Raw genomic sequence first — 23,104 nt, 5'->3', positions numbered from 1 at the left:
CTAAGCCCGTTTCCTCTCCTGTGACCTTAAAAATTCTCCCCGTAGAGGAAGTAAAACACAATGAATGCCTGATGAGGATATAACATCAGTACATCTAGTTTTAAATGCTGTAGAAAAAAAATACACGAGCCAACTGTAATTTCACATTTCAACGTCCTCATTGGCTGACACCAACAAAGTCAGTTTCTATAACAGTGGTGCAACTGGTGTAGACAGACATTACAACAATTCGCAGGGAAATATCTTCTGTTTGTTATTGTGGAATGGCTCAAACAGATTGATTAAGACCTTCTTCTTGTAGCCTAGGGAGTGAGGTCTTCATCCAACCATGGCTGGGGATCTCTACAGTCCTCCATCTCCATTGGGGGACTCCCTCCTGGACAGCCCGCTTTGTGACGACCTCATGGAGGACCTTCAGGACATCTCTCAATCCATTGGAGAGGACACTCTTGGGTTTGATTTCCCAGAGTACCCGAGTGCCCGTTCGGAGTCGGAGAACTTCATTGCTTTGGGTGAGTTAGCAGTTCGTCACTGACTAGAACACCTGTGTCAAAGTGGCGGCCCGGGGGCCAAATCTGGCCCGCCTTATCATTTTGTGTGGCCTGGGAAAGTAAGTCATTAGTGCCGACTTTCTGTTTTAGGATCAAATTCAAATGAAGAGTGTTGGATCTAATCGATAAACATTCAATAACTTCGAATTAGAGGAAGCACACAGAGTCGGCCATGATGAGTTTTATCTAGCTTCAGCTGAAGGAGGGGGTCAGAGCAGCCAGCAGCAGGAGCGCGTCTATCCTCCAGCCTGACTAGTTTGAACTCCCTGAATCCCCCCAGCAGGTCGACTAGTTTTATTGACAAAGGTCATGTGACATAGGTACAGACAGAAGGCGGGAAACTGTGAACAAAGAAATGGGAGTGTCATGGTAGATGACGCGCCCCCAACTCATAGGTGTCACGGACGGAAATTTCCGCTAGGTCATGCAAAATTCTATTCTAGTGACTAAACTAAATAAACCTATTGACTAATAAAAAGCATAAGAATACATTCCATACTCCACATTTCCCCCCTGTAGTTACTATGAAAGAATTTTCATTAGACATCAATTTATATCCCTCCTATCCAGGTTCTAGAATACAAATATCATCAACAGTTACTTTCAACAGGGTATGGAAAATAATAAAATCACTTGTCAAGGCAGAGGCGAAAAACTCGAGGTATTTAGCGTCATTCGAGAAAAATTCCTCTGCGTCCCTCTTAATGAGCGAACACAATTTTTTAAGTCAAGACAAGTACAATTACCCGGACGACTCGACAAACTGAGGCTCGTCACACTTTGAAAGCGCAATAATCTCCAGTATGGTTTGCCATGCGGTGATACTGTATGTCACTGTAAGCTACCAGCGTGTGCTGGATAGTGTTTCAAATCATAACTTTGATACAGGGGATTACACACATAGAAAAAATACAGAACAGAAACAAAATCGCAAATGAGGGAGTTGCAAATTTAAACAGCATTGACTGGTTTCGTCTGGGATGAAGGTGCAGCAGTGTTCTCCCATCATGGCACACACACCTCCATCCTCCGTCCCGCAACATCCCTAAGGGCTTTGACAGTTTGGTTAATGAGCACTCATGTAACAGTTCAATGTCTTTACACGAAGCATAACTTTATCCACCCCAAGTTGGGAAAGTAGCAACCGTATGCTTTTCTGGGGGGCGGACCACAACTTATGGTCACCAGGAACATCACTACCCCAGATTGCATCACGTGGTTTGAATTGCACGGATTTTGCACTGATTTTGATCTCTTATCTCTTACTGTTATGTTCACTCCCCTTAAAAGGAATGCATCTCATCTGCACCACTGCAGATTTAAGTGTGGCGTCTAGACCCAGTGAATTCAGGATGTCAGGATACCTGTGGAAATGGGTATACGGCTACACACAACTTTCATTTGCAACAATCAGTTTCTTCTGGAACACCATGAAATTATACCACACATCTTCTCCATAGTATTTCTCCAGATTGTTCTTTCATCTTGCTGTTGAGGGATCGAAGACCCTCCAGGGCCTTGGTTAAACTCCCGTCAGCTGCTGTGTTGTTCGGGATGAACGTGCAATTTGGTCAGCGAGCTTATACTCATCTGGTATGCGACGGGGAACCCCGATGTTGATGTAGGTTGGGTCCCCATCCAAGAGCGGACCGCTTGGCTCTGCCTTTCCAGTGATGAGGCAGGACGTTTCCTGCACTTGTTTTCCAACTCGAGTCTCTGTGGGCGGGGCGTTCAGATACGCCCAGGTTGTCACTGACAGTGCAGTCACTGACAGTCCAGTCACTGTGATGTGGGTGGCAACAGCTTTCACTGTGGCTTCTGTATAGAGGTGCAAAGTCTATGGGAGGTCAGGGTTAAGTGAGGGGTGCTCGTGGCAGGTGAGTAGACGTCAGATGAGTTTCTTCACGGACAAGGGTTTTGACACCGTCCGACTTAGTCCACTCAGAGTCACCTGTCTCGAACGACCTTGACCTGATGAATCGACTTTGACTTTTCAGTGATCTTTGCTGCTGTGGAGGTTGGTGAGTTGGGCCACGAATGGGTCTTCCCATCGTGGAGAGAACCAGGACTTCCTTTTATGACTCGGATCAGGATCCAGTCACCTGGCTTCACCACCTCCTGCAAGATATACAGAAAGATCACGGCAGCTTACATGTTCTTTGGATAAGTTTCTCTCCTTCCTTAGTCTCTTCCATGGTTTTCTTAAGCCTTGGTTTTATCGTACTATTTGTTTGCTCTACCAGTCCCACACTCTTGGACATTGGCCTCGTTTGGGCCTGAGGTCATCTTGCACATTATATCTGTAACAAATTAAACAGTTCCTACAAAAATTTTAAAAGTAGGTATTTCGATGTCCATATCTCCCCCCTGTTGAGACATTGTCCATGGCTCAATTTTGGAGTACATTTTTGGTAGGCACTGTAGGCCTTTAGCTGTGTACAGGTCGTCTGCAGACTGTTCTTGAGATCGGCTCAGCCCTTGTTGCTGTGCATACTGTGCAGCAAGTGTCCGCGCTGCCTCCCCAGCTGCCGCACTCTGTCGCTGTCTTCAAACACGTACTCAACATCTGCAGACAGCTATTAGGTTGGGCTTAATACCCCAATGAACAAAAATCACAACAATCTTACTTATTCCATCACTATAGTTTGTGAAAAGCTTAAATGCCTATCAGTCAAAATTAAATATGCTAGCTGGTATTCTATTTTGATCACTGCTTCCTTGTTAAGATCAAGAACTATATTTGTTTTTTCCTTTCCTGCAATTACACAAATTAACTAATCATACTAAAAATAGGAAAAATACAAAAGCAAACCAGGCTGCTTTCTCCTCAGGAAAACAGCTTTGCCGTTCTCTGTAATAGTTTAGATTCACATCAATTAATATCCAAAAACAAAATGCACACATTTATAATTCTGAATAGAATTGAACCCACTAAAATGTAACCACCCCTTGTTTGTCAGGGTCAACATTTTTAGCATAACTGTGTCTTTTAGAGCAATTAAAGCCCATTACTTTTAAAATGCATACCAATCAAGTCCCAATTCAATTAACAATGTGTATCGCGTTGCATATGAACTCAGTTTTTTGAAATTCAAAATATCCCAAACTAGTAGTCTTTTTATCAAATGTAACATTCCATTGTCTTTGGAGTTTGCCAATCAGCTCCTATAAAACTTTCTTAATCAATATTTCTCAATAGTCAGGCATAAAATTAAAATCTAGTTACATTTCTATCCATTGTAGTTTCTCTTTTCTCTCTAATTGTTTACTTTAAAAATCTGTAAGAAGGTTTGGTCTCAATTGAAACGCTTTCATCTTTTTTTTATGGAGACAATAAAACCAATATAAAAAGTTCCTTATGGTTTATCGCATTGCTCCTCGAGCAATAATCTTTCCAATCAATATTGGAGTGCTTTCCATTACGTTTTATCACGTCAAAAAGTTTATCTTACCTGCCTCCGCATACGTTTCAACTGAGAGAACCTTCTTACAGAGCACAAAATGGATCCGCTATTTTCATGTCTGCTGGTTTGGTCAGGAACATTTGCACTCTCATCCTGGGTTGCTCATCATGTTTCCTGTTGAGAAATGCAATCTCCCTCTGCCAACCCAAAATTAATGCGTTTCTTTAAAGTTTTTTTTCTTTTATGCAGACATATGATTAACCTCATCCTCCAATTCCAATCGTGTAGTTAATAATGGCGTTTGGTACATTCCACTAAATTGGATTTCCATATTTTTCCGGAACGAAATATGGAAACTTTTGTCAATTCAGTCAATTATTCTGTTAACACAATTTGGATGCCATTATCACAATAAATCAATAGTACTTTGGAATTTGGTATCAAGCACTGTCTTTTCAGTGCTCCTAAATTTTGCATAGCAGATTTGTTTCTCCACTTCAATTTTCACATTTGGAGTACTGCTGCTTTTTCCATTAAAAAATTCCTTGGACAAAATATTTTTCCATAATTTGTCGTTGCCATCCCTGGAACGGGCTTATTGGCGAATTCCGAAATCGATTCCAATTTGCTAAATCATTTTCCACCTTGATACCTAACCGATTGATCATATCTCGGTGGTCGGCCAATCAAAAACACAAAAAGGACAAACAACCATTCACGCTCACTCATTTTCAGACATCCGTGGTCTGCAATTTTTTTATCACTGGTGAAGAGCGCCATCCCCAGTCCTGGGGCTTCTTGGCAGCTAACCACCTTTCGCTGTGTCATGGCAAGTCATTCTAAAAGGAAATAGGTCAATGTTGTTTGGTTGGCATCAATTGTTCGATTCTAATGCAATTAATATTCTAATGGTCATTAATATGAACCACGCTAAAGCATATTCCATGTGTTGATGGGCAAAACAATGAATTGTCATCCGTGCACTGATCACAAGTCATGATGTTTATTGCATCTCAGCGAAATTATGCCTATCCTAAATTAATTATTTTATCTAAACTTGCCAGCTACAATTTACCTAATAATTTGGATCAATGCCATTTCTGCATTGTCTTCATGTTTGATATCATTAATAATTTGGATGATTCTTAATACTTAAGTCTAAATCGCAAATCACTCTCATATTTCTAAAACAAATAGTTAAAGCTCTGGCTGAATTCCTATCCGCTCTAAGAAGGCAGTTTTATTTAAAATAAGAGCCATTTTCTGTGCTCACTATTACCTCAATTACAATTTAGGGAAAATAACCTTTCACTAGGCATTTCCTAATATAAATAAATATCAGTGTTTAATAAAGGACCCATAATTTGTCACTAATATATTACAACACTGTCATCTCTCTGTCTCTCTCTCCTTCCCTCCCCCTCCGTGGGGAGACAATCGGACTCAAGTGATTTAGGTTCAAACCTGCAGTGGCATTTGCATGCTGTGGTTCCTCTCTCTCTTTGTGCAGGGGGAGGGGGCCTTGGGCTGGGCTGGTGTGGGCTCTCTCCTGACTCTAGGTGTGAAAAGGGGCACTAAGAGCTTTGGGGGACCCCCCTCTTTTTGTTTGCACCGGGTGTGCTTGGTGGGTGAGGGGTGTCCGCATCTGTGAAGGGGGGCCGGCTGTAAAGTGGGCTTCTTGCCTGCTCCACATTTTTCGGCCATTTTCTTCCTTTGTTCTGTGTGTGTCTTCAGCAAGATTCAAAAGCAGGCAGACTTTTTAAGGGAATTCTCATGTTCCTTCTTCAGATTTTGGTTCTCTGAGAATTCCTCATAGGCCTTCCTCTTAGCTCATCTTGCCAAAGGTCGTACCTCTTGAGCTCATGTTCAATGATGTTCATAGGGAGGGCCCCAATTTTGAAATGTGTGACTAGTACATGTGAAAAACATATCATTCTTGTTCTCCATGAAGATAGAAAGTTTCTTGAGGAAAGACAACCACCTAAAGCAGCTCCTCATCCTATCTGTCCAGAATCTTCACAAGCATGTTAACCATGTTTTTGTTTCATTCTTCAATGATCAGGAAAATCTCTCAGCATGAATTTCACATCTTCTTACTTCACGTCCCTTTGTTTGAACGTTTTTTTTTTTTTTTAAACAATGGTCACATGTTACGCTATTAATACATTTAAGGCGATATTTTACGGCGATTCTTTAGGGACGTCCCATCTAATTTATTATCTCTTTAATACTTATCTTTTATTATCCTATTTATCCGTCTACGCCGTCTTTTTAACCGTTATTCTCTTCAATCCTCTCGATTCATGAGCGCATACCAAGCGCATACCGAGCGCGTCTTAAAGCGCGTCACGGCCTACTTCCGGTTCTTAACAAACGCTTCTGGTTTATATAATAGTAGTACTATACTTTTTAATCTAGCGCTTTCTTACTCATCGGGTGCAGTATTTTTTGAAGGTTTATTTTTAACAATCTCCGAAAATCCTTTTAACAATGGGGACTCTAACCCCTATTTTAGGGGGACTTTTAACCCCCACCCTAGGTTAAGCCGCGTCACCAGCCCACCTCCTGGATCGACATTTAGTTGGCCAGACCGACTAAATGTACGTCCGTTGCATACCTTACGTATTTATTTTCCTTTTTTTCCGACATACGTACTTCTCAACAGTATGCACAAATTATCTCCCACTTTTGGAGCGTTTTTCTCGACTATTCCACGAATGAAAAACGGGATTTTCGCCAGACTTGTTCTATAAATTAATTTTAAACAGCCCCTTACCGTCCGTCTCTTGTGCCTCCTCTTTTCCGATGGGGGTTCGTTCTGCAACCGGGCCGCGATCAACCGAACTGCCCTCTCTTTCAAAGTAAGAGTAGCTGACGTCAGTATTCTCGGCTTTCAGTCCACCGCGGTCCGAAAATTCAGAAATGAATCTCCCGGGTTTCTAAGGCACCAGAAAATGTTGGATCTAATCGATAAACATTCAATAACTTCGAATTAGAGGAAGCACACAGAGTCGGCCATGATGAGTTTTATCTAGCTTCAGCTGAAGGAGGGGGTCAGAGCAGCCAGCAGCAGGAGCGCGTCTATCCTCCAGCCTGACTAGTTTGAACTCCCTGAATCCCCCCAGCAGGTCGACTAGTTTTATTGACAAAGGTCATGTGACATAGGTACAGACAGAAGGCGGGAAACTGTGAACAAAGAAATGGGAGTGTCATGGTAGATGACGCGCCCCCAACTCATAGGTGTCACGGACGGAAATTTCCGCTAGGTCATGCAAAATTCTATTCTAGTGACTAAACTAAATAAACCTATTGACTAATAAAAAGCATAAGAATACATTCCATACTCCACAAAGAGTATAGATGTATATTAAATTTCCTGATTTTCCCCCTTTTAAATCAATAACTTTCATTTTTTAATCGATTTTTTTCTGTGTTTTAGTTCAAAAATCATTTTGTAAAATCTAAAAATATATTTAAAAAAAGCTAAAATAAACATTGTTTTAGATCTATAAAAAACTGAATATTCAGGGCTTTTAATCCAGTTCTTTTTATCCTTTTAAATAAAAAAAATCTAAATATTATATCTAAAATGGTCCGGCCCACATGAAATCGAGTTGATGTTAAAGCGGTCCGCGAACCAACCCGAGTCTGACACCCCTGGACTAGAAGTTCCCTGAAAGTTAGCGTTATGAATGCCTATTTTTGAACCATGTTTTTCTCCCGTGGTGATTTATTACATCCCGGATTCTCTGGTGTAGGAAGATCTAGTGGTCTAGTTTTGCATCATTGATTTTTGAGAAGGTTAACCCGCTGTATTTTTGTTATCTGGGCGCAGACACGTTGACTCCAGCCTCCAGTCCGTCACCGGTGGGCTGTCGGGAGGCGGCGGCGGAGCCTGGCGAGACCTCGGGCCCCCTCAGCCTGGAGTGCAAAGTGTGTTCCGATAAAGCGTCAGGCTTCCACTACGGAGTCCACGCCTGTGAGGGTTGCAAGGTGAGGCTAAAACAGGTCACATCCCCGCGTAAGGTCACATTAGCGTTTAGCACGTGGAGGTACGTGACCAGTGGGAGGCCAGTGGAAAGTTCCAGGGCTAGCTAGCATGGTAGGTCGGGGACGTGACGGCCTTGGGTGAGTCGTCACCTCTCCCCCGCTTGGCTTCCAGCCAGCGTCAGTGACGCTCGCGCTTACACGTGGAAATCAAACGGGATGTCTAATATTGTCGCTACAATTACGATGAACAAAATTCATTGTCCAGCTAACGCGCTAGCATAGTGCATAGAATGTATCTATTCATTTTCATTGTCCAGCTAATGTGCTAGCATAGTGCATAGTATGTATCTATTCATTTCAAATCAGTCGCACCACTCATTGTTAGCCTCCAATCGTTATTCACTTTTATGATAGGTATTGTGCGACCTGTCATTGCCCTTTATTTGGGTGTTGTAAATCACAGTACCACCTCTGGTCACGCGCATGGAATTGTTTTTATTCGGTTTTCCACATAGTGCCAGGGTATTCATATCAATGGGAACAAGTTGAAGTTACAAACTCTTTATAGTCCACAATGTCAGGTTTACCTCTTGATCATACGTGAGAATGTTGCCGTGGCTCATAATATGTCTGACATCTGGTAGCAATTTCTTTGAGGGTCTTAGAAAGGTGTCATTTGACTCGGGTTTATTTAAGAACACATAAAGTGCACTGACCGGGCACCTGAAGGTACCAATGGCGACGGGATTATGTTAAAGACAGAAGTAGAGTGGAAAAAATACAAGTCTTTCAGAGGGGTTCATTGATTTTGATTTATTTACAGTGGGACCTTGACATACGAGCTTAATCCGTTCCGGGACTGAGATCCTATGTCAAGTTTTTCGTAACTCGAGGTAGAGCTGATCGTAGGTCGAGGTACCACTGTATTGAAGTTTATTGTCTCACATCATGTCCTTTCTAGGGTTTCTTCAGGAGAACCCTGCGACTGAAACTGGAATACGAAAAGTGCGAACGGCACTGCAAAATCCACAAGAAGAACCGAAACAAGTGCCAGTACTGTCGCTTCCACAAGTGCCTCTCGGTGGGAATGTCCCACAATGGTGAGACTGCGTTTTGCCGATTAACACTGTTAACATGTTTAAGGTATTGCTTAACATAACAACTTCGCCGTAGCGTACTGTGGATATCCATACTTTTGAAACAAATCCATGCTTAGATAGCCCTAAATTGTTTTCACGTAGTAGACAGAGCCTTATTCAGCCATAATAACCTCTTTACGTCAATTAGCAGTGTGCTATCATAGCAAGCTGTGAATGTCCTTTTCATTTTTTTTACAGACTTATTAAGCTATTTAAATGTAATGTAAGTGTGTTAGCCGCATGTTAGCATAGTGTTTTTTGTTGTTGTAGCAAGCTGTGGCTGTCCTTTTAATTTTTTTAATCAATCAAACTAAGTGGGGTTGGCCTTAAATTGTTTTACGTAGTGGCACCAAGCAGCAGACAGCCTTATTAAGCTATTTAAATATAATGTAAGTGTGTTAGCCGTATGCTAGCATAGTGTTTTTTGTCGTAGCAAGCTGTGGATGTCCTTTTAATTTTTTTAATCACTCAAACTACGTGGGGTTGGCCTTAAATTGTTTTACGTAGTGGCACCAAGCAGCAGACAGCCTTATTAAGCTATTTAAATGTAATGTAAGTGTGTCAGCCGTATGCTAGCATAGTGTTTTTTGTCGTAGCAAGCTGTGGATGTCCTTTTAATTTTTTTTAATCACTCAAACTACTTGGAGTTGGCCTTAAATTGGTTTCACGTAGTGGCACCAAGCAGCAGACGGCCTTATTAAGCTATTTAAATGTAATGTAAGTGTGTTAGCCGTATGCTAGCATAGTGTTTTTTGTCGTAGCAAGCTGTGGATGTCCTTTTAATTTTTTTTAGTCAATCAAACTACGTGGGGTTGGCCTTAAATTGTTTTACATAGTGGCACCAAACGGCTGACGGCCTTATTAAGCTATTTAAATGTAATGTAAGTGTGTTAGCCGTATGCTAGCGTTGAACTGACGTGGCGGCATCTGCTCCACAGCCATCCGCTTTGGTCGAATGCCTCAAGCGGAGAAAATGAAGCTGAAGGCCGAGAGCAAGACGGAGACGGAGAAGAAGAAGGAAGTGAACCCCACGCTCTCCGACCACAAGGTCCTCATCGGGCGCATCCACAAAGCCTACATGAAGAACTTCAACATGAACAAAGCCAAAGCTCGGCTCATACTCACCGGCAAGGCGAGCGAGCCGGTGAGCCGATATTTCCGTCCGTGACTTCTTCCCAACTCTCCGCTCGCGTAACGCGCTTTGTCTTTCTCGGAAGCCTTTTGTCATCCACGACATGGAGACATTCCAGCTAGCGGAGAAGACGCTAGCGGCGCAAGTGGCGTTGAAGAGGAGCCACGCGGAGCCCGACGACGGGCTCCCGGCGGGGGTGCTGATCGCCGCCGTGGGATGCGGGGGGCTCCGGCAGAGGGAGGCCGAAGCACGCCTCTTCCACTGCTGCCAAAGCACCTCCGTGGAGACGGTCACGGAGCTCACCGAGTTTGCCAAAGCCATTCCTAGCTTCCAGAATCTCGACTTGAACGATCAGGTATATTAGCCATTGATCATAATCCCAACATTCCTTTTGACTTTGAACTCAGAGCAACAAAGACCACCATTGTTCGACCCGCAAAAAAAAATGCTCACCAGCATCCAGTAATTAGACCCCAGCTAAAATTTGATATGTCCCAACTTCAAACCATTTCACTCCCTCCTGTTGAATGTTTTAGGGGAAAACTTCATCGCCAAAGTTTACACATTGGACACTTGTGAGTCTTTTGACTCGAAGGTCCATGTCAATGGACCCATAAAAAACTACGACGACTCGTCTCCTATTCAAAATGCCCTCCAGCCCACCTCTGCGTCCTTATTGGCTCCCACTTGGGCTCACAAAATTGCTCGCACAAAATAGTCCCTATAGCGGCCATTACTTTGGATGCAAAACTTCCCCATGAATCCCATTGTTTTTTTTAGGTGACTCTCCTCAAGTACGGCGTTTACGAGGCGCTCTTCACGCTCCTGGCCTCGTGCATGAACAAAGATGGCCTCCTGGTGGCGCGCGGGGGCGGCTTCATCACCCGCGAGTTCCTCAAAAGCATGCGGCGGCCCTTCAGCGACATGATGGAGCCCAAATTCCAGTTCGCCGCCCGCTTCAACTCCCTAGAACTGGACGACAGCGACCTGGCCCTCTTCGTGGCCGCCATCATCTGCTGCGGAGGTGAGTTTCCGACCCTGGAGATGATGGTTTCAATCCCTGACATGGCCCTCCCTCCCCCTTTTAGACCGTCCTGGTCTGGTGGAAGCAAGTCTGGTAGAGCAGCTTCAGGAAGGCATCGTGCTCGCTCTGCGGCTCCACCTGCAGGCCAACCACCCCGACGACGCCTTCCTCTTCCCGAGACTCCTACAGAAATTAGCAGACCTGCGGGAACTGGTGACCCAGCACGCCAAATTAGTGCAGGAAATCAAATCCACAGAAGACGCGTCGCTTCATCCCCTTCTCCAGGAGATCTACAGGGACATGTACTAATTGCTATAGCACGTAACAACATACTGTAGATTTGTAGTTTTTTTTTTCAAAGGTCGTGCAAAAATGCGTGACCGGACGATTCGCCGAAAGACGTTTGGCCGACGGACAGTTCGCCGAATGGACGTTTCGCCGAAACGGGATTCGTGCGCTCGCCCCACCCCCGAATTGTGAGTACATTTTTTTCAACCTCGGCCCACGGGCCATATACGGCCCGTTACAGATAACATTCATTTAGGAATAACAAGGGCAAAAATGTACACACGATCCGGGGGCGGGGCGAGCGCGCGAATCCCGTTTCGGCGAAACATCCGTTCGGCGAACTGTCCGTCGGCCAAACGTCTTTTGGCGAATCATCCGAGTACCGCAAAAATGTTGCCTTAAAAGTGGGATGGTAGTGTTTTAAACTATTGTACAATATTATGTCAGAATTTTGTAATGATAGTTTTGTGCCTTAAACTGTGGGAATGTGCCTCACACTGTAGTGACCACTGTGGGGAAAAAGCCATAATAGCTGAAATTTCAACAGATGTGTGTGGAGGTTTTTTTTGATTTTATTTATTTATTTTTGGATCATAGTTAAGGTGTGGCATTACTTATCAATTCCACTGCTAATCATTTAGAATTGCAGTATGTACAATTTGAACAGTGTATAATGTCCCCCATCTTACATACACTGTGTTACATTGGAATAACATGTTTTAACAATCACAAAGTTGTATGTTGTCAAACTCATCTTTGAAACTATAGAGCAATATTATTGGAAAGTGCAATGTCATTTTTTAGGACGTCATTGTGCATAGGTGACAGCTGTGAAATAAACATTTAAATCTTTTATAGCAGTATGTTGTGGTGTCTTTAGGTGGAATTATCCTTATAACCATTTTGTCCTGTGATTGTAAAGTACTACCTTGATTTTGACTCCCTAAAATGTCAAGTTTATCTTTTTAATCATTATGCATGAACAAATGGCGGTTGCCTAAATTGAGCCATTGTATTTTTTATTTAGCTTGACTTTTTTTAAATGTAATACTGTTTTTTGTATTATTGTTATTACATTTTAAACTGGAAAACCAATCCCTTGTTGATGTAAATTCCCCCCAGTCCTCTAGGTGGCAGTGGAGGTTCACCCAACAACAACTGACTCCAAAGTAACAAATGAGCTGTTTTAGCTAGCAAAAAAAATGGAAGAAACTACACGCGAACGCCGTCAAATGACATTTACATGCCAATCGTGTGGTTTGTCTTGTCCTTACACGTCCTTCGGTCAGAAGCCACCAAACACCAGAGCAATTGTGTAAGTGGAAAAGATGGAAAATATGTTAAATATATGTGGGCTAATGCTAACATGATTAGCGCCTACGAGCGCACCACATGTTTCTATTCCCCCTCATAATTTCACGCTATTCTGTGATAATTGTGCATCTAAATTAATGTCACGTGTCCTTGTACAGGTTACTGGAAGAATGCTACGTAACGAAAGACCCGTTCAGTCCAGATAAAGAGAAGTTTCTCATTTTGGGTTCTCAATGCAGCTCATGCGGAGTCACTGTTTGTGTTGGTCCGGTAAGGATTCGTACTCATTTCCTTGTGATTTTGATAGTTTGCCTTTTATAACTTGGTTATCATGCAGTGGCGGTCCGTGCATTTTCTCGTAGCGCCTTCAACTCGTAAAATCCACTTCCTAGCAGCATTTAATGATTAAATACAAATACTGGAGCCTTTCAGACATTGCGAGCGGGCAACAAATAATGGCTGAAATGGTATTGGTTAAATGCTTCAATATGAAAACACACATCTGGAAGCAGTGCAACCAGGGGGGAAAGCAATGAAAGGAAACTAACAGACCATTTGGAATTATTTCATAAGTATTGATGGACAAAATATAATATATGATTCAGATATTTCTTTGGCCAGCAGAGAAGGCCTTGAATGTATCATGTGATACCGTGCGCATTATGTGCTGAGTGAGCTTTGTGAAATCAATTCAGTGTACTTATTAGCACCCAAAAAAACAAAAAAAGTTGAGCTGTCTTATTTACTGTAAACTATTTCTCAATAACTGAAAGGACTGCAGTCTGTTCTACACCAAGAGGTTCTGCCTACGTTGTGTCAACAAGAATCTGGAGCAGTTTCCCCACCAGATCCGGATAGAACTGGCCAAAAAGTCACCATCATAGGCATACGGTACTTTTTAAATATGGTATTTATATTCATGAAGTTATTGAGAACTACAATACTTGATGCAGAAGAGTGGGGAGAAAGAATCAGGACTTCTACAGATAATTATTTTGATAGTTGATAAGACGCCAATTGTTTTTTTGCAGTTATTCGACTACTTGACTGTTTTGTTCTTTTAGAATAACACAAAATGCTGCGACACAAAAAAATAATCAATAAATCAATGCACAAAGACGGGGTAAAATCCACTTCCTAGCAGCATTTAATGATTAAATACAAATACTGGAGCTTCTCAGACATTACAATCGGGCCAGGGGGGTGATTTTCCCGGGAAAAGACAGCGATGAACGTCAATGGCGTACCGGCAAACATTGCCCAAAAATGGGGTAAAATCCAGCCGAAGACAGCATTTATTGATTAAATACAAATACTGGAGCTTTTCAGACATTACAACCGGGCGAGGGAGGAGATTTCCCCAGGAAAAGATAGCGATGGACGTCAATGGCGAAACGGCAAAAAATGCACTAAAATGGGGTAAAATCCACTTCCTAGCAGCATTTAGTGATTAAATACAAACACAAGCTTTTCAAATATCAGAACCGGCAGTAAAAGCAGTGCAACCAGGGGGGAAAGCAATGAAAGAAAGCTAACAGACCATTTGGAATTATTTAATAAGTATTGATGGACAAAATATAATATATGATTCAGATATTTCTTAGGCCAGCAGAGAAGGCCCTGACGGCCCGCCACTGCTTTTACCTCATTATTAAACATAAATACACTATAGATTTACTTTTAAGAGACTTTTGACAAATCGTGGCAATATCTCCCAACGATGAATCGATCAGAATAGCTAACAATTACTTTGATAATCAATTAACTATGGACTAATGGCCGCTTAAATGCATGTTTTTTTGGTTGTACTCACAACAAGCTATTTGTTTCAACCGTTAGTTTGAATGGTAACAACTGGCAGGAATTTAAATAGTCTTCTAATGAAAATGTTTTCTTTTCACTCTGCTCTAATTCGCGTCAGTCATCGACAATGATTCAATCACGCTGTTGATTGGGCGGCCGCAATTGAATCACGCCTCGTAGACATGTCTGCAGTCAGCTGATCCTTGTGATAGTACTCCCTCGCCAGAACATGATCCAACTTTATCCGTTCACTGTAAACAAGCAAACTCTTGACCGAGCAAGAGATTGCAACGACTGATAAATGATTAACCGGCCGTAAACAAACAAAGTTGGGTACTACTACAGTGGCCTTGAGCATTAAAGCTTTGTGTGGACGCTGTGACATCATCAAGGAAAGGTCAACTTGTAAACGGAACGCTATGTATTCAGTGGTGTCACTTGTAATTGGATTTCTTTTTTATGACACTCCATCCTAGAATGACACTAAATCCCATAGATATATTATATTTATGAGGCTAGATGCGTTGGGTTATTTCACACTGTGGGTGATTTACGATGCAACTACTTTGCAATTACACACTTTAAATGAGTTTATGTGAGTGGCAGCATCTAAAAATGGAACTCTAGTCCAGCTAATTAGTCCAAATAAGATATGTTCGCTAGCCAAGTGGCAGCGTCCTATGAATTAGTTTATCCTGAATAGATGTCCAAATGTATATGCAGTGTGAGGTTTGGCAGCGAATGGAAAATTGTGTCTGAACAAGCTGCACCCTCTAAATAGTTAATACTAGTCGACATCCAATCCATTTTAATAGGAAGGGTGGCAGCGAAGGAATTGGCAACCCTCCCAACTCAAACGGATTTAACGCGTGTCGACGTCAACGGCAGCCAGTGGTTTAAAAAAAAAGTCAAATACCAGCCAGAATTATAGTATAATGTGTTTTTTTTCTTTTAAACTACTGTATTTTCACGGCTATAAGGCGCACATAAAAGTCTGAAATATTCTCCAAAATAGACAGGGCGCCTTATAATCCAGTGCGCTTTATATATGGACCAATATTAAAATTGTTATCATGATAAAATAAAATTACTCAGTTGATAGGGTACACCGACTCTACTATTTTCCCGTAGACAAAGTACTGCGCAGTGACTGCTGGGATATGTAGTTCTTTTGTCAATACACCCAATGGATTGTGGCCTGGCGATCGACATCAACACAGCTTATGAAGCATGGAAGACAGCCTTGGAATATTTACGCTAGCTACTATTTGCGAATGGATAATGGCCTGACGAGCGGCATCAACACAGTTGCGAACCATGGAAGACAGCCTTGGAATAGTTATGCTAGCTACTAGCTAGCTACTATTTGCGAATGGATACTGGCCTGGCGATTGGCATCAACACAGTCAGGAACCATGGAAGACAGCCTTGGAATAGTTATGCTAGCTACTATTTGCGAATGGATTGTGGCCGCCTGGACGAACGTATAAAACTCAGCGTTTTCGATGACTCATTTGGAGATTTGTTCAATTCGGACACAGAAAATGAGGACTTTGATGGATTTGTGGGTGATGATGACATGTACATTATAAAATGGCTAAATAAAGTACAACCGAACTCAGTTTGGCTTCCCTTGCCTTTTTAAAAACATGTTTTTAGCGCGAGGGTGTAGCGTGCATGTTTAAACTGGTATAGTTTTGCCATGCCTGGCTGCGTCTAAAAAAACGGTGCGTCCTTTGTTTGTTTAAAATACAGAAATGGCACTCATTACTGACACTTCGGCTAAAAAATACGATGCGCCATATAGTCGTGAAAATACGGTAAGCCTAAAATCAGCCTCTGTCCAAAGATGGCTACCAGTTACGCTCTAACTGTGGCGTAAGAGATCTCGGCATATATATACACTGTCTATATTCGTGCTCCTTTAAAAGCCTTTCCTTTAGTGGGCGGGTCCGAATTCGCGTGTGGACCAATGAATGACCTCCTCTGTTTAAATAGTCCTTCATGTCAACTTGTCTTCTCACTCTAACGCCATGTTGGCTCTTAGGACCTGACTTTTGCCTACGTGTGGATGAGTTTGCAGCTTTTTCTATCCGCTTGACAGGAGAGCCCTTTAAATCTTTTATGTGGATTATTTTTTCGGGACTTTTTTTGCATGGCGCACTGGAGTACGCGCCCCGCTTTCCTGTTTTGATTTAAGGAATACTATTTGGGATTAGCGTGTTTTTTGCGTGTGTGCGGTGCGTGCGTGCGTGTGTGTGTGCGTGCGCAACATATGTGCAACAAAATGTCAGACGTGCGTCTTTCCAATGCGAGTCCGCCGCTGGGACGAGGCGACCCGCGACAGCAGGATCGCGTCCGACCCCCGGTGTGCAGGAACCTTTTCGGTAAACCTGACCAGGCGGAGATAGACGCTCGTTTAACGGCCACCCTTCGGGAGGACGTACGCTCCTTCGAGGATCGATATAACTTCGACCCGGTTGAGGACAGGCCGCTCCCGGGTGGCGACTTTGTGTGGACGCAAGCCCGGGACGCACCGGAGTTTTACTCCCGGCCGTCGCATGAGAGGCTGGGGGAGCCGAGCAGGAGCTATTCCGAGGGGGCTCAACGGAGTCTAAACACAGAGTCGTCCAAGAAAAGAGCGTCGGATGCTGCAGGTGACGACAACGCCTACCCGCCCCATTAAAAATGAGATCAAAATAAAGACCTCCACCCTTGAAATGTTATTCTTTTATGCATTTCCTGCAATTGTTCATTTAATTTTAATGATTCTACATCTCGCCCTTCCTCTTTCTAAACGACTTTCTATCTGCCGACAGGTTCGCCGAGCGAGTGCCCGAAAAAGAGGTCGCATTCCCGGGGAGACGACGACAACGAGCCGCCCAGGGGGTCCGGAGCAGAGGTGTAATAAACCAGGTCAGAATGACTTTATTATCGCTTTTTATTACATTTCAAACTCAGGAAACGCAGCTTACATGATATTTTTTTAAAAAAAAAACATGAATTGATCGCATGATTACATGATTATTGCAAGTTTTTGTAAATGGTGCGTTCAAGGACTTCCCTGCTTTTTTTTTTACAGGATGTAGCATCAAGAAGAAATTCCTCAGCAGGCCCAAAAAGGAAGGTAATAAGAGGCTGCAAAAGCACTGAAAAATATATACACTATCAAGTTTTGGCACTCTTATTCATATTATTTTTATTCTGAAATTGCCTCAGAAGCAGCAGACAATGTAGCAAGTGTGCAAATTGATTATCATCCCTCCTGGCCCTCCATTTTGTGTTATCTATTTTTAAGAGATGTTTTTTTTAAATATGTAGCACATAAAAAAGCAGAATGCTTTTTTTTATGCCTGTGTCTTTGAATATGTGTGAATTTTGACACAGGGGGGAGTTGCGGTGCAATTTCCACCTTAAAAGAAAACGATGTTTCTCGTGCAAGTGGTCATAAATGTATTGTTATTCAGGTATTCCGTCTTTTTAAATTTTAGCAAGTCAGGGTTGTATGAAAAGTTCAATATATTGTGTTTGCATGATGGCTTGTTAGTGTTTTTAGCTTGTTACATTGGCAAGGTTCCATTTTTAGCTCAAAAAGTTTACATGGTCTTCTGTTGTGCCCCCTTTTATTTCACCATTTTTATTGAAAAAAAAATCAGGGTTTTGCCAAAGTGCGCCTTTTTTAGCTGAGCAATATTTGACCAAATTACACAGTATTTTCCGATAATCCTAAGAACTAAAAAAAAAAAAAGATATTTGACTAGCCTTGTGTCGAATTGCAGATAATGAATGATGTTCTTTAAAAACAAACAAAAAAAATCACTGGGCTACTTATGCAAATATGTGAAATTCATGTGGAACATACAATTGCACTATGATTAATTTTTATACTGAGGGCAGTTAAACAAAGTTTGCACTGTCTCAGTGAGGGTTTTAACCGAAGTGTACCTGTGTGCCTTTTGTTATGAAAAACACTGAAAAATGATACTAATTTATTTATGTTTTGCGTTTGAGTGTACATGTGGCTTTTTTTCCAAAGCGGCATCTTTTTTTTTTTTTTGAAATATGATCTAATCGTTTTTAAAACAGTAATAAACGGTTACAAACTGAGCCCTACAAATGTTTTCCATGCTTTATTTCCAATCCTAAATGGACTGGGAGCTTATTTGCCTTTTTAGTGTAACCTCACATGCACTTGGCAACAACTGCACGATAGTAAGTGAGCACAAATGGGCCTAAAAAGAAAAAAAAAAGAAGAGAAAAAAAGCCCGAGCAGGCAGAAAAGTTTCAGTGAAGGCATGTGAGAGAAAGAAAAAAAATGCCATGCCGCTTGGCCAATGAGAGCCCGGCAAAAGCACACCACTTAGACCATGGCCAATCGCAGACGAGGGGGCGGGACATCAGGACGGTACACACTGTTCTTTTCAGAAAACACACGGGCACTGCAATTCGTTTCATTAGCTGCCTTTTTTTTCCTGTGGCTATCAGCGTGCGTATGTGGGTAATACCTCAGTTCCACTGTGTTTGACCTTTGACCTCACTGACGAACACCGCCCAGAAAATTGCAATTACTGTATTTTCTCGCATATAAGCCAACTCTGCATATAAGCCGCACCCTTAAAATGGTTGAATGTTACGATTTCTCTCGTATAAGCCGCCCCCTTGATTCACAATTTTCACCTCCATGTTCATGGTTTTAATAGGAAGTACAAATGTGTTACTTTGAAGAGAAAATCTTAAGAAAAAGTCTAGTTTGTCATCCTTAGGTAAAATGGCGGCACCCTGAGCGAGCAATGGCAGGCACAAGTAAGTGAGTTTTTTTTTCATGTTTTATGCAAGACACGGTTTATTTTTTTCTTGAATTTCATTCATAGACGTCAAAATACATGTTGTTTGGCGTTTTACCTGCTTAGCTTTTCTCTATTTTGAAATAAATGACCGTATCGGCCGCATTGTCTTGCGTTATGGCATTTTTTCTTGGTCACCTTGCAGATTGGTGCACGTAAAGTCTAATTTATGCGCATATAAGCCGTACCCTTGATTCAGACAGCGTTTTTTTAGCAACAAATATGGCATATATGCGAGAAAATACAGTTGTCAATCCGTTTTTAGTGTCAAATATCATGACATGCTGTTTTTTCTTCCCCCCTCCCCCATCTCTTGATGTTTGTTTATTGTTGTTATTATTACCTTCCGGCCGGCCGTGTCAGGAAAAGCAGTCACATTAACCAAGTTGATGTGCTGTAATTTTTGCTCCAGATAACAAACGAGGGCCATAAACAACGCTGAAGTCTATGAATAGATATTCACCAGAAGGCCTATAAAAGAATGAGCTCACTACTTGGAGGAAGGCACGGTGCGGATATTTCCTCAGAATCTTTTTATTCGTGTGGAAACGCGACATCCTCGAGCAAGCTGCTATTAATTACGCCTGATTTTCCACGCCATCTTGCTTTCGCTACAGCGACATGTACCATATTTTCACGACTATAAGGGGCACATAAAAGTCTTAAATTTTCTCCAAAATAGACAGGGCGCCTTATAATCCAGTGCGCTTTATATATGGACCAATACTAAAATTATTATCACGATCAAATAAAATAAATCAGTCGATAGGGTACACCATGTCGCTAACATATTTATTAGTCGTTAAAAAAGGCTAACTTTTCAGAACGCGCCGATCATTGAACGACCCCCCCCGAGTCAGTAGGACTTCGGGGCCCGTGACTCATGTTTTGACCCGAGGATGGACGTGTGGCTACAGGAAGCGTCGGCGTTCGCACGTGGGTCGCAGTCAGGTCAAAGCAAAGCGTTCCAATATGTCTGATCGGCGCGGGGGTAGCGGCTATTTTTTTTCTCACTGTTTGTTTTCAGCACATCTGTGGCTAGGTCAGCTTTACTGCCGTTCCGAGCTATCGATCGACTGGTTTGATTTGACTCCTTAAGTCAACAAATGTTGGCGTTTGAGCAAAATGTCAGCTAGCATGTGATGTAGCCAAGGAGCCCGTGGGCCCATGTTGTGCGGCCCAACCAAAAAGCCTGATTTAGAGTAGGGTGACACGCCTTGTTTTTTTTTCTTTACTCCTCATACACACACACACACACAAGTGTTTTTATTTATTTATTTTTTCCGAAAGCTGGTAAATCCCCCGAGCCGACCGCCCGCGGTGTTTGTACACTGAGCTTCTCACACGTAGTGCGCCTCACATGAGAAACACTCACTTTTTTTGTTGTTTCGGGCCATTTTGAAAGAGATCATTAATGCAGCTTGATGTGAAATAATTCCTTTATTGATTACTTGTTATCCCATTGAAAAAGAAGAAACTGAAAACACAAATAGACTCTGAAAGTTAGTATGATGTCAGTTTATGGTCGAAACTCATAATGATACTGTGATAAGCAGTATCATGTTGTAAAATGTGAATGATTAACTTGGATTCAATTCTAATGAGGACTAGTAAAAGAAATGCAATATAAAGGATTGCATTTGCATCAAGCTCATTTTAAATGTTTTTTAAAATTAATCCAAAGGAATTGATTGTTTATATTACTATTTATATAGACGGTTCAGGTCCATAAAGAATATAATAGTGCTATTAAATAGTATCCATGTCATAATATGTCGATTTTACTTTTAGTATTTCATTGTTCTTCCAACCAAAACAATGCACACAGTGCAGTGAGTGGCAGGTGTCCAGCCAATCATTGGATGCGATGCAATCACGCCCAACAGCCAATCATTGGATGCGATGCAATCACGCCCAACAACCAATCATTGGATGCGATGCAATCACGCCCAACAACCAATCATTGGATGCGATGCAATGACGCTCAACAGCCAATCACTAGCATTGACATTGCTAGCTAACTAGGCTAACGCCAATGTGCTACTTCGACTCCCCAAACCAGCGTTAAAAAGAACTGTGCATCATTTAAGTTAGATTATGTGCAAGTAGAAGAATAAACATTAAAAGCGAGGGATATCTTTTGTTTTTCGAGTCAGAAAGTTCTGTTCTGCGAAACAAAGTTGTGAGGTAAAGTTGTGCGTGAGTTTTCAAATGGGCAAATATGAAATAAATGGAAACCAGACGACCTCAAGAACAGACGTGAAAAATAAGGTAAGCCAGATTTGTTCTAGTTCCATTGATTAAGATTGATATTAATAATGAAATGTTATGTTTAGATCCTTTATGTGTAGTAAAATATGAAATAAATGGAAACCAGACGACCTCAAGGACAGACGTGAAAAATAAGGTAAGCCAGATTTGTTCTAGTTCCATTGATTAAGATTGATATTAATAATGAAATGTTATGTTTAGATCCTTTATGTGTAGTAAACATACACTTGGTGATGGCAGCTGTGATACTGGTGTGGCCATAGCGAGGACTTCTGATGATGCTCACACTGGTCAGTGTGCTCAGTTATACAGTGGTGCCTCGAGATACGAGCTTGATTCGCTCCGGGACTGAGCTCGTATGTCGATTTTTCTCGTCACTCAAACAAACGTTTCCCATTGAAATGAACTAAAAACAAATGAATTCGTTCCAACCCTCTGAAAAAAATCATCAAAACAGGATATTGGATTGGAAAAAATGTTTGATTTGTTCTAATTCGCCATTTGGTTTAATATTACTAAAATATGTTTAATGGTACTAAAATGATACGGATTTTTGAAGGGGAGAGAGAGATGGACAGAGAGAGAGGGGTGGGACTTTTTGCACGGCAGCACGCTCGTAACATAACAAACAAATTTAAATGAACTTGGATTACGATGCAGACACACTCAAAAATAAGTTTTATCGAACCTAACACTAGACTTAATTCTAAATGTTTGACATTTTCATACCTTTCTTCTCCCGGGTTGGCCCCGCCTCCACCCTGACTTTCAGATGCAACCTATCGAGGGTTGTTTGCTTTTGTATTCCTTCAAAATTACCCAAAATGATGCACACAATGTCCTCAAAATAGGATAACGCACGGCCTCTTGCCAACGAGAAGTAGTATATACGCCATTCGCACTGACTAACTGGAAGAAAAAAGAATAATAAAATGAATTCATGTTTAGCTTTCTAGCTATGTGCTAGCCAGTAAACAAAATGACCCCCAAAAAACTGCAGCTCATTTTGGGTGTGATATGTTTAGGGAATTTATAGTGGGGTGGTGGGGGGGATCTTGTGAGTTCTGTGATTGAGTGTGTATGTGCACTACTACTGCAATTTGCTCAATTTCTTATCTGCAGTCATTTTTGTTTTTTGGCCCCCTGACGTCAAAACGGTGTCTTCCGTGGCAGCCTATGAGTTAATAAATGCCCTAAAAGCAACCAGATGTCACCTGTAAATCCCCCCAAATCAGTAGGAACTGACATATGAACAAGAAGCATCCCAAAAAGGCCCTGAAAATCCATAGAAAATGATCCAAAATTTCCCGAAAGTGACGCAAAATCGCCCGCTATTGACAATAA

At 41.9% G+C, this 23,104-nt stretch overlaps 3 protein-coding genes across 6 annotated transcripts in view; all 3 read left to right on the top strand.

Moving 5' to 3' along the window:
• pparaa (peroxisome proliferator-activated receptor alpha a) overlaps nt 1-11,642 on the top strand; it is a 13,028-nt gene extending 1,386 nt beyond the window's left edge. The window contains exons 2-8 of the mRNA XM_077593738.1: nt 302-512; nt 7,791-7,948; nt 8,907-9,045; nt 10,023-10,228; nt 10,302-10,571; nt 10,997-11,240; nt 11,305-11,642. Of these exons, the coding sequence (XP_077449864.1) occupies nt 329-512; nt 7,791-7,948; nt 8,907-9,045; nt 10,023-10,228; nt 10,302-10,571; nt 10,997-11,240; nt 11,305-11,549 (1,446 nt within the window). The 5' untranslated portion in view covers nt 302-328 and the 3' untranslated portion in view covers nt 11,550-11,642. The remainder of the gene's footprint in view (nt 1-301; nt 513-7,790; nt 7,949-8,906; nt 9,046-10,022; nt 10,229-10,301; nt 10,572-10,996; nt 11,241-11,304) is intronic.
• Nucleotides 11,643-12,654: 1,012 nt separating this feature from the next.
• On the top strand, nt 12,655-15,870 carry cdpf1 (cysteine rich DPF motif domain containing 1). The gene is made up of 4 exons (XM_077593742.1): nt 12,655-12,843; nt 13,001-13,112; nt 13,616-13,733; nt 15,777-15,870. Exons 1-3 carry the CDS (start codon nt 12,731-12,733, stop codon nt 13,724-13,726), a joined length of 336 nt encoding a protein of 111 aa, XP_077449868.1. The 5' UTR covers nt 12,655-12,730; the 3' UTR covers nt 13,727-13,733; nt 15,777-15,870.
• Nucleotides 15,871-15,924: 54 nt separating this feature from the next.
• Nucleotides 15,925-19,594, top strand: LOC144068852 (cyclin-dependent kinase inhibitor 1B-like). 4 transcript variants are annotated; one of them, XR_013298320.1, is made up of 4 exons: nt 15,925-17,302; nt 17,465-17,561; nt 17,728-17,772; nt 19,409-19,594. XR_013298320.1 is itself a non-coding variant. In XM_077593741.1 (3 exons), exons 1-2 carry the CDS (start codon nt 16,921-16,923, stop codon nt 17,551-17,553), a joined length of 471 nt encoding a protein of 156 aa, XP_077449867.1. In that variant the 5' UTR covers nt 15,927-16,920; the 3' UTR covers nt 17,554-17,561; nt 17,728-18,752. The 4 variants fall into 4 exon arrangements, 1 of the variants encoding a protein (XP_077449867.1); XR_013298321.1 differs by having other exon boundaries at nt 19,395-19,594; XR_013298322.1 differs by lacking the exon at nt 19,409-19,594 and adding an exon at nt 17,865-18,752.
• Nucleotides 19,595-23,104: the final 3,510 nt, after the last annotated feature.

The sequence above is a fragment of the Stigmatopora argus genome, chromosome 23, assembly GCF_051989625.1.
Source record: "Stigmatopora argus isolate UIUO_Sarg chromosome 23, RoL_Sarg_1.0, whole genome shotgun sequence".
NCBI classification, from domain to species: domain Eukaryota; kingdom Metazoa; phylum Chordata; class Actinopteri; order Syngnathiformes; family Syngnathidae; genus Stigmatopora; species Stigmatopora argus.
The sequence above is the reverse complement of the archived record's forward strand: the minus strand, read 5'-3'. Positions and strand labels throughout refer to the sequence as shown.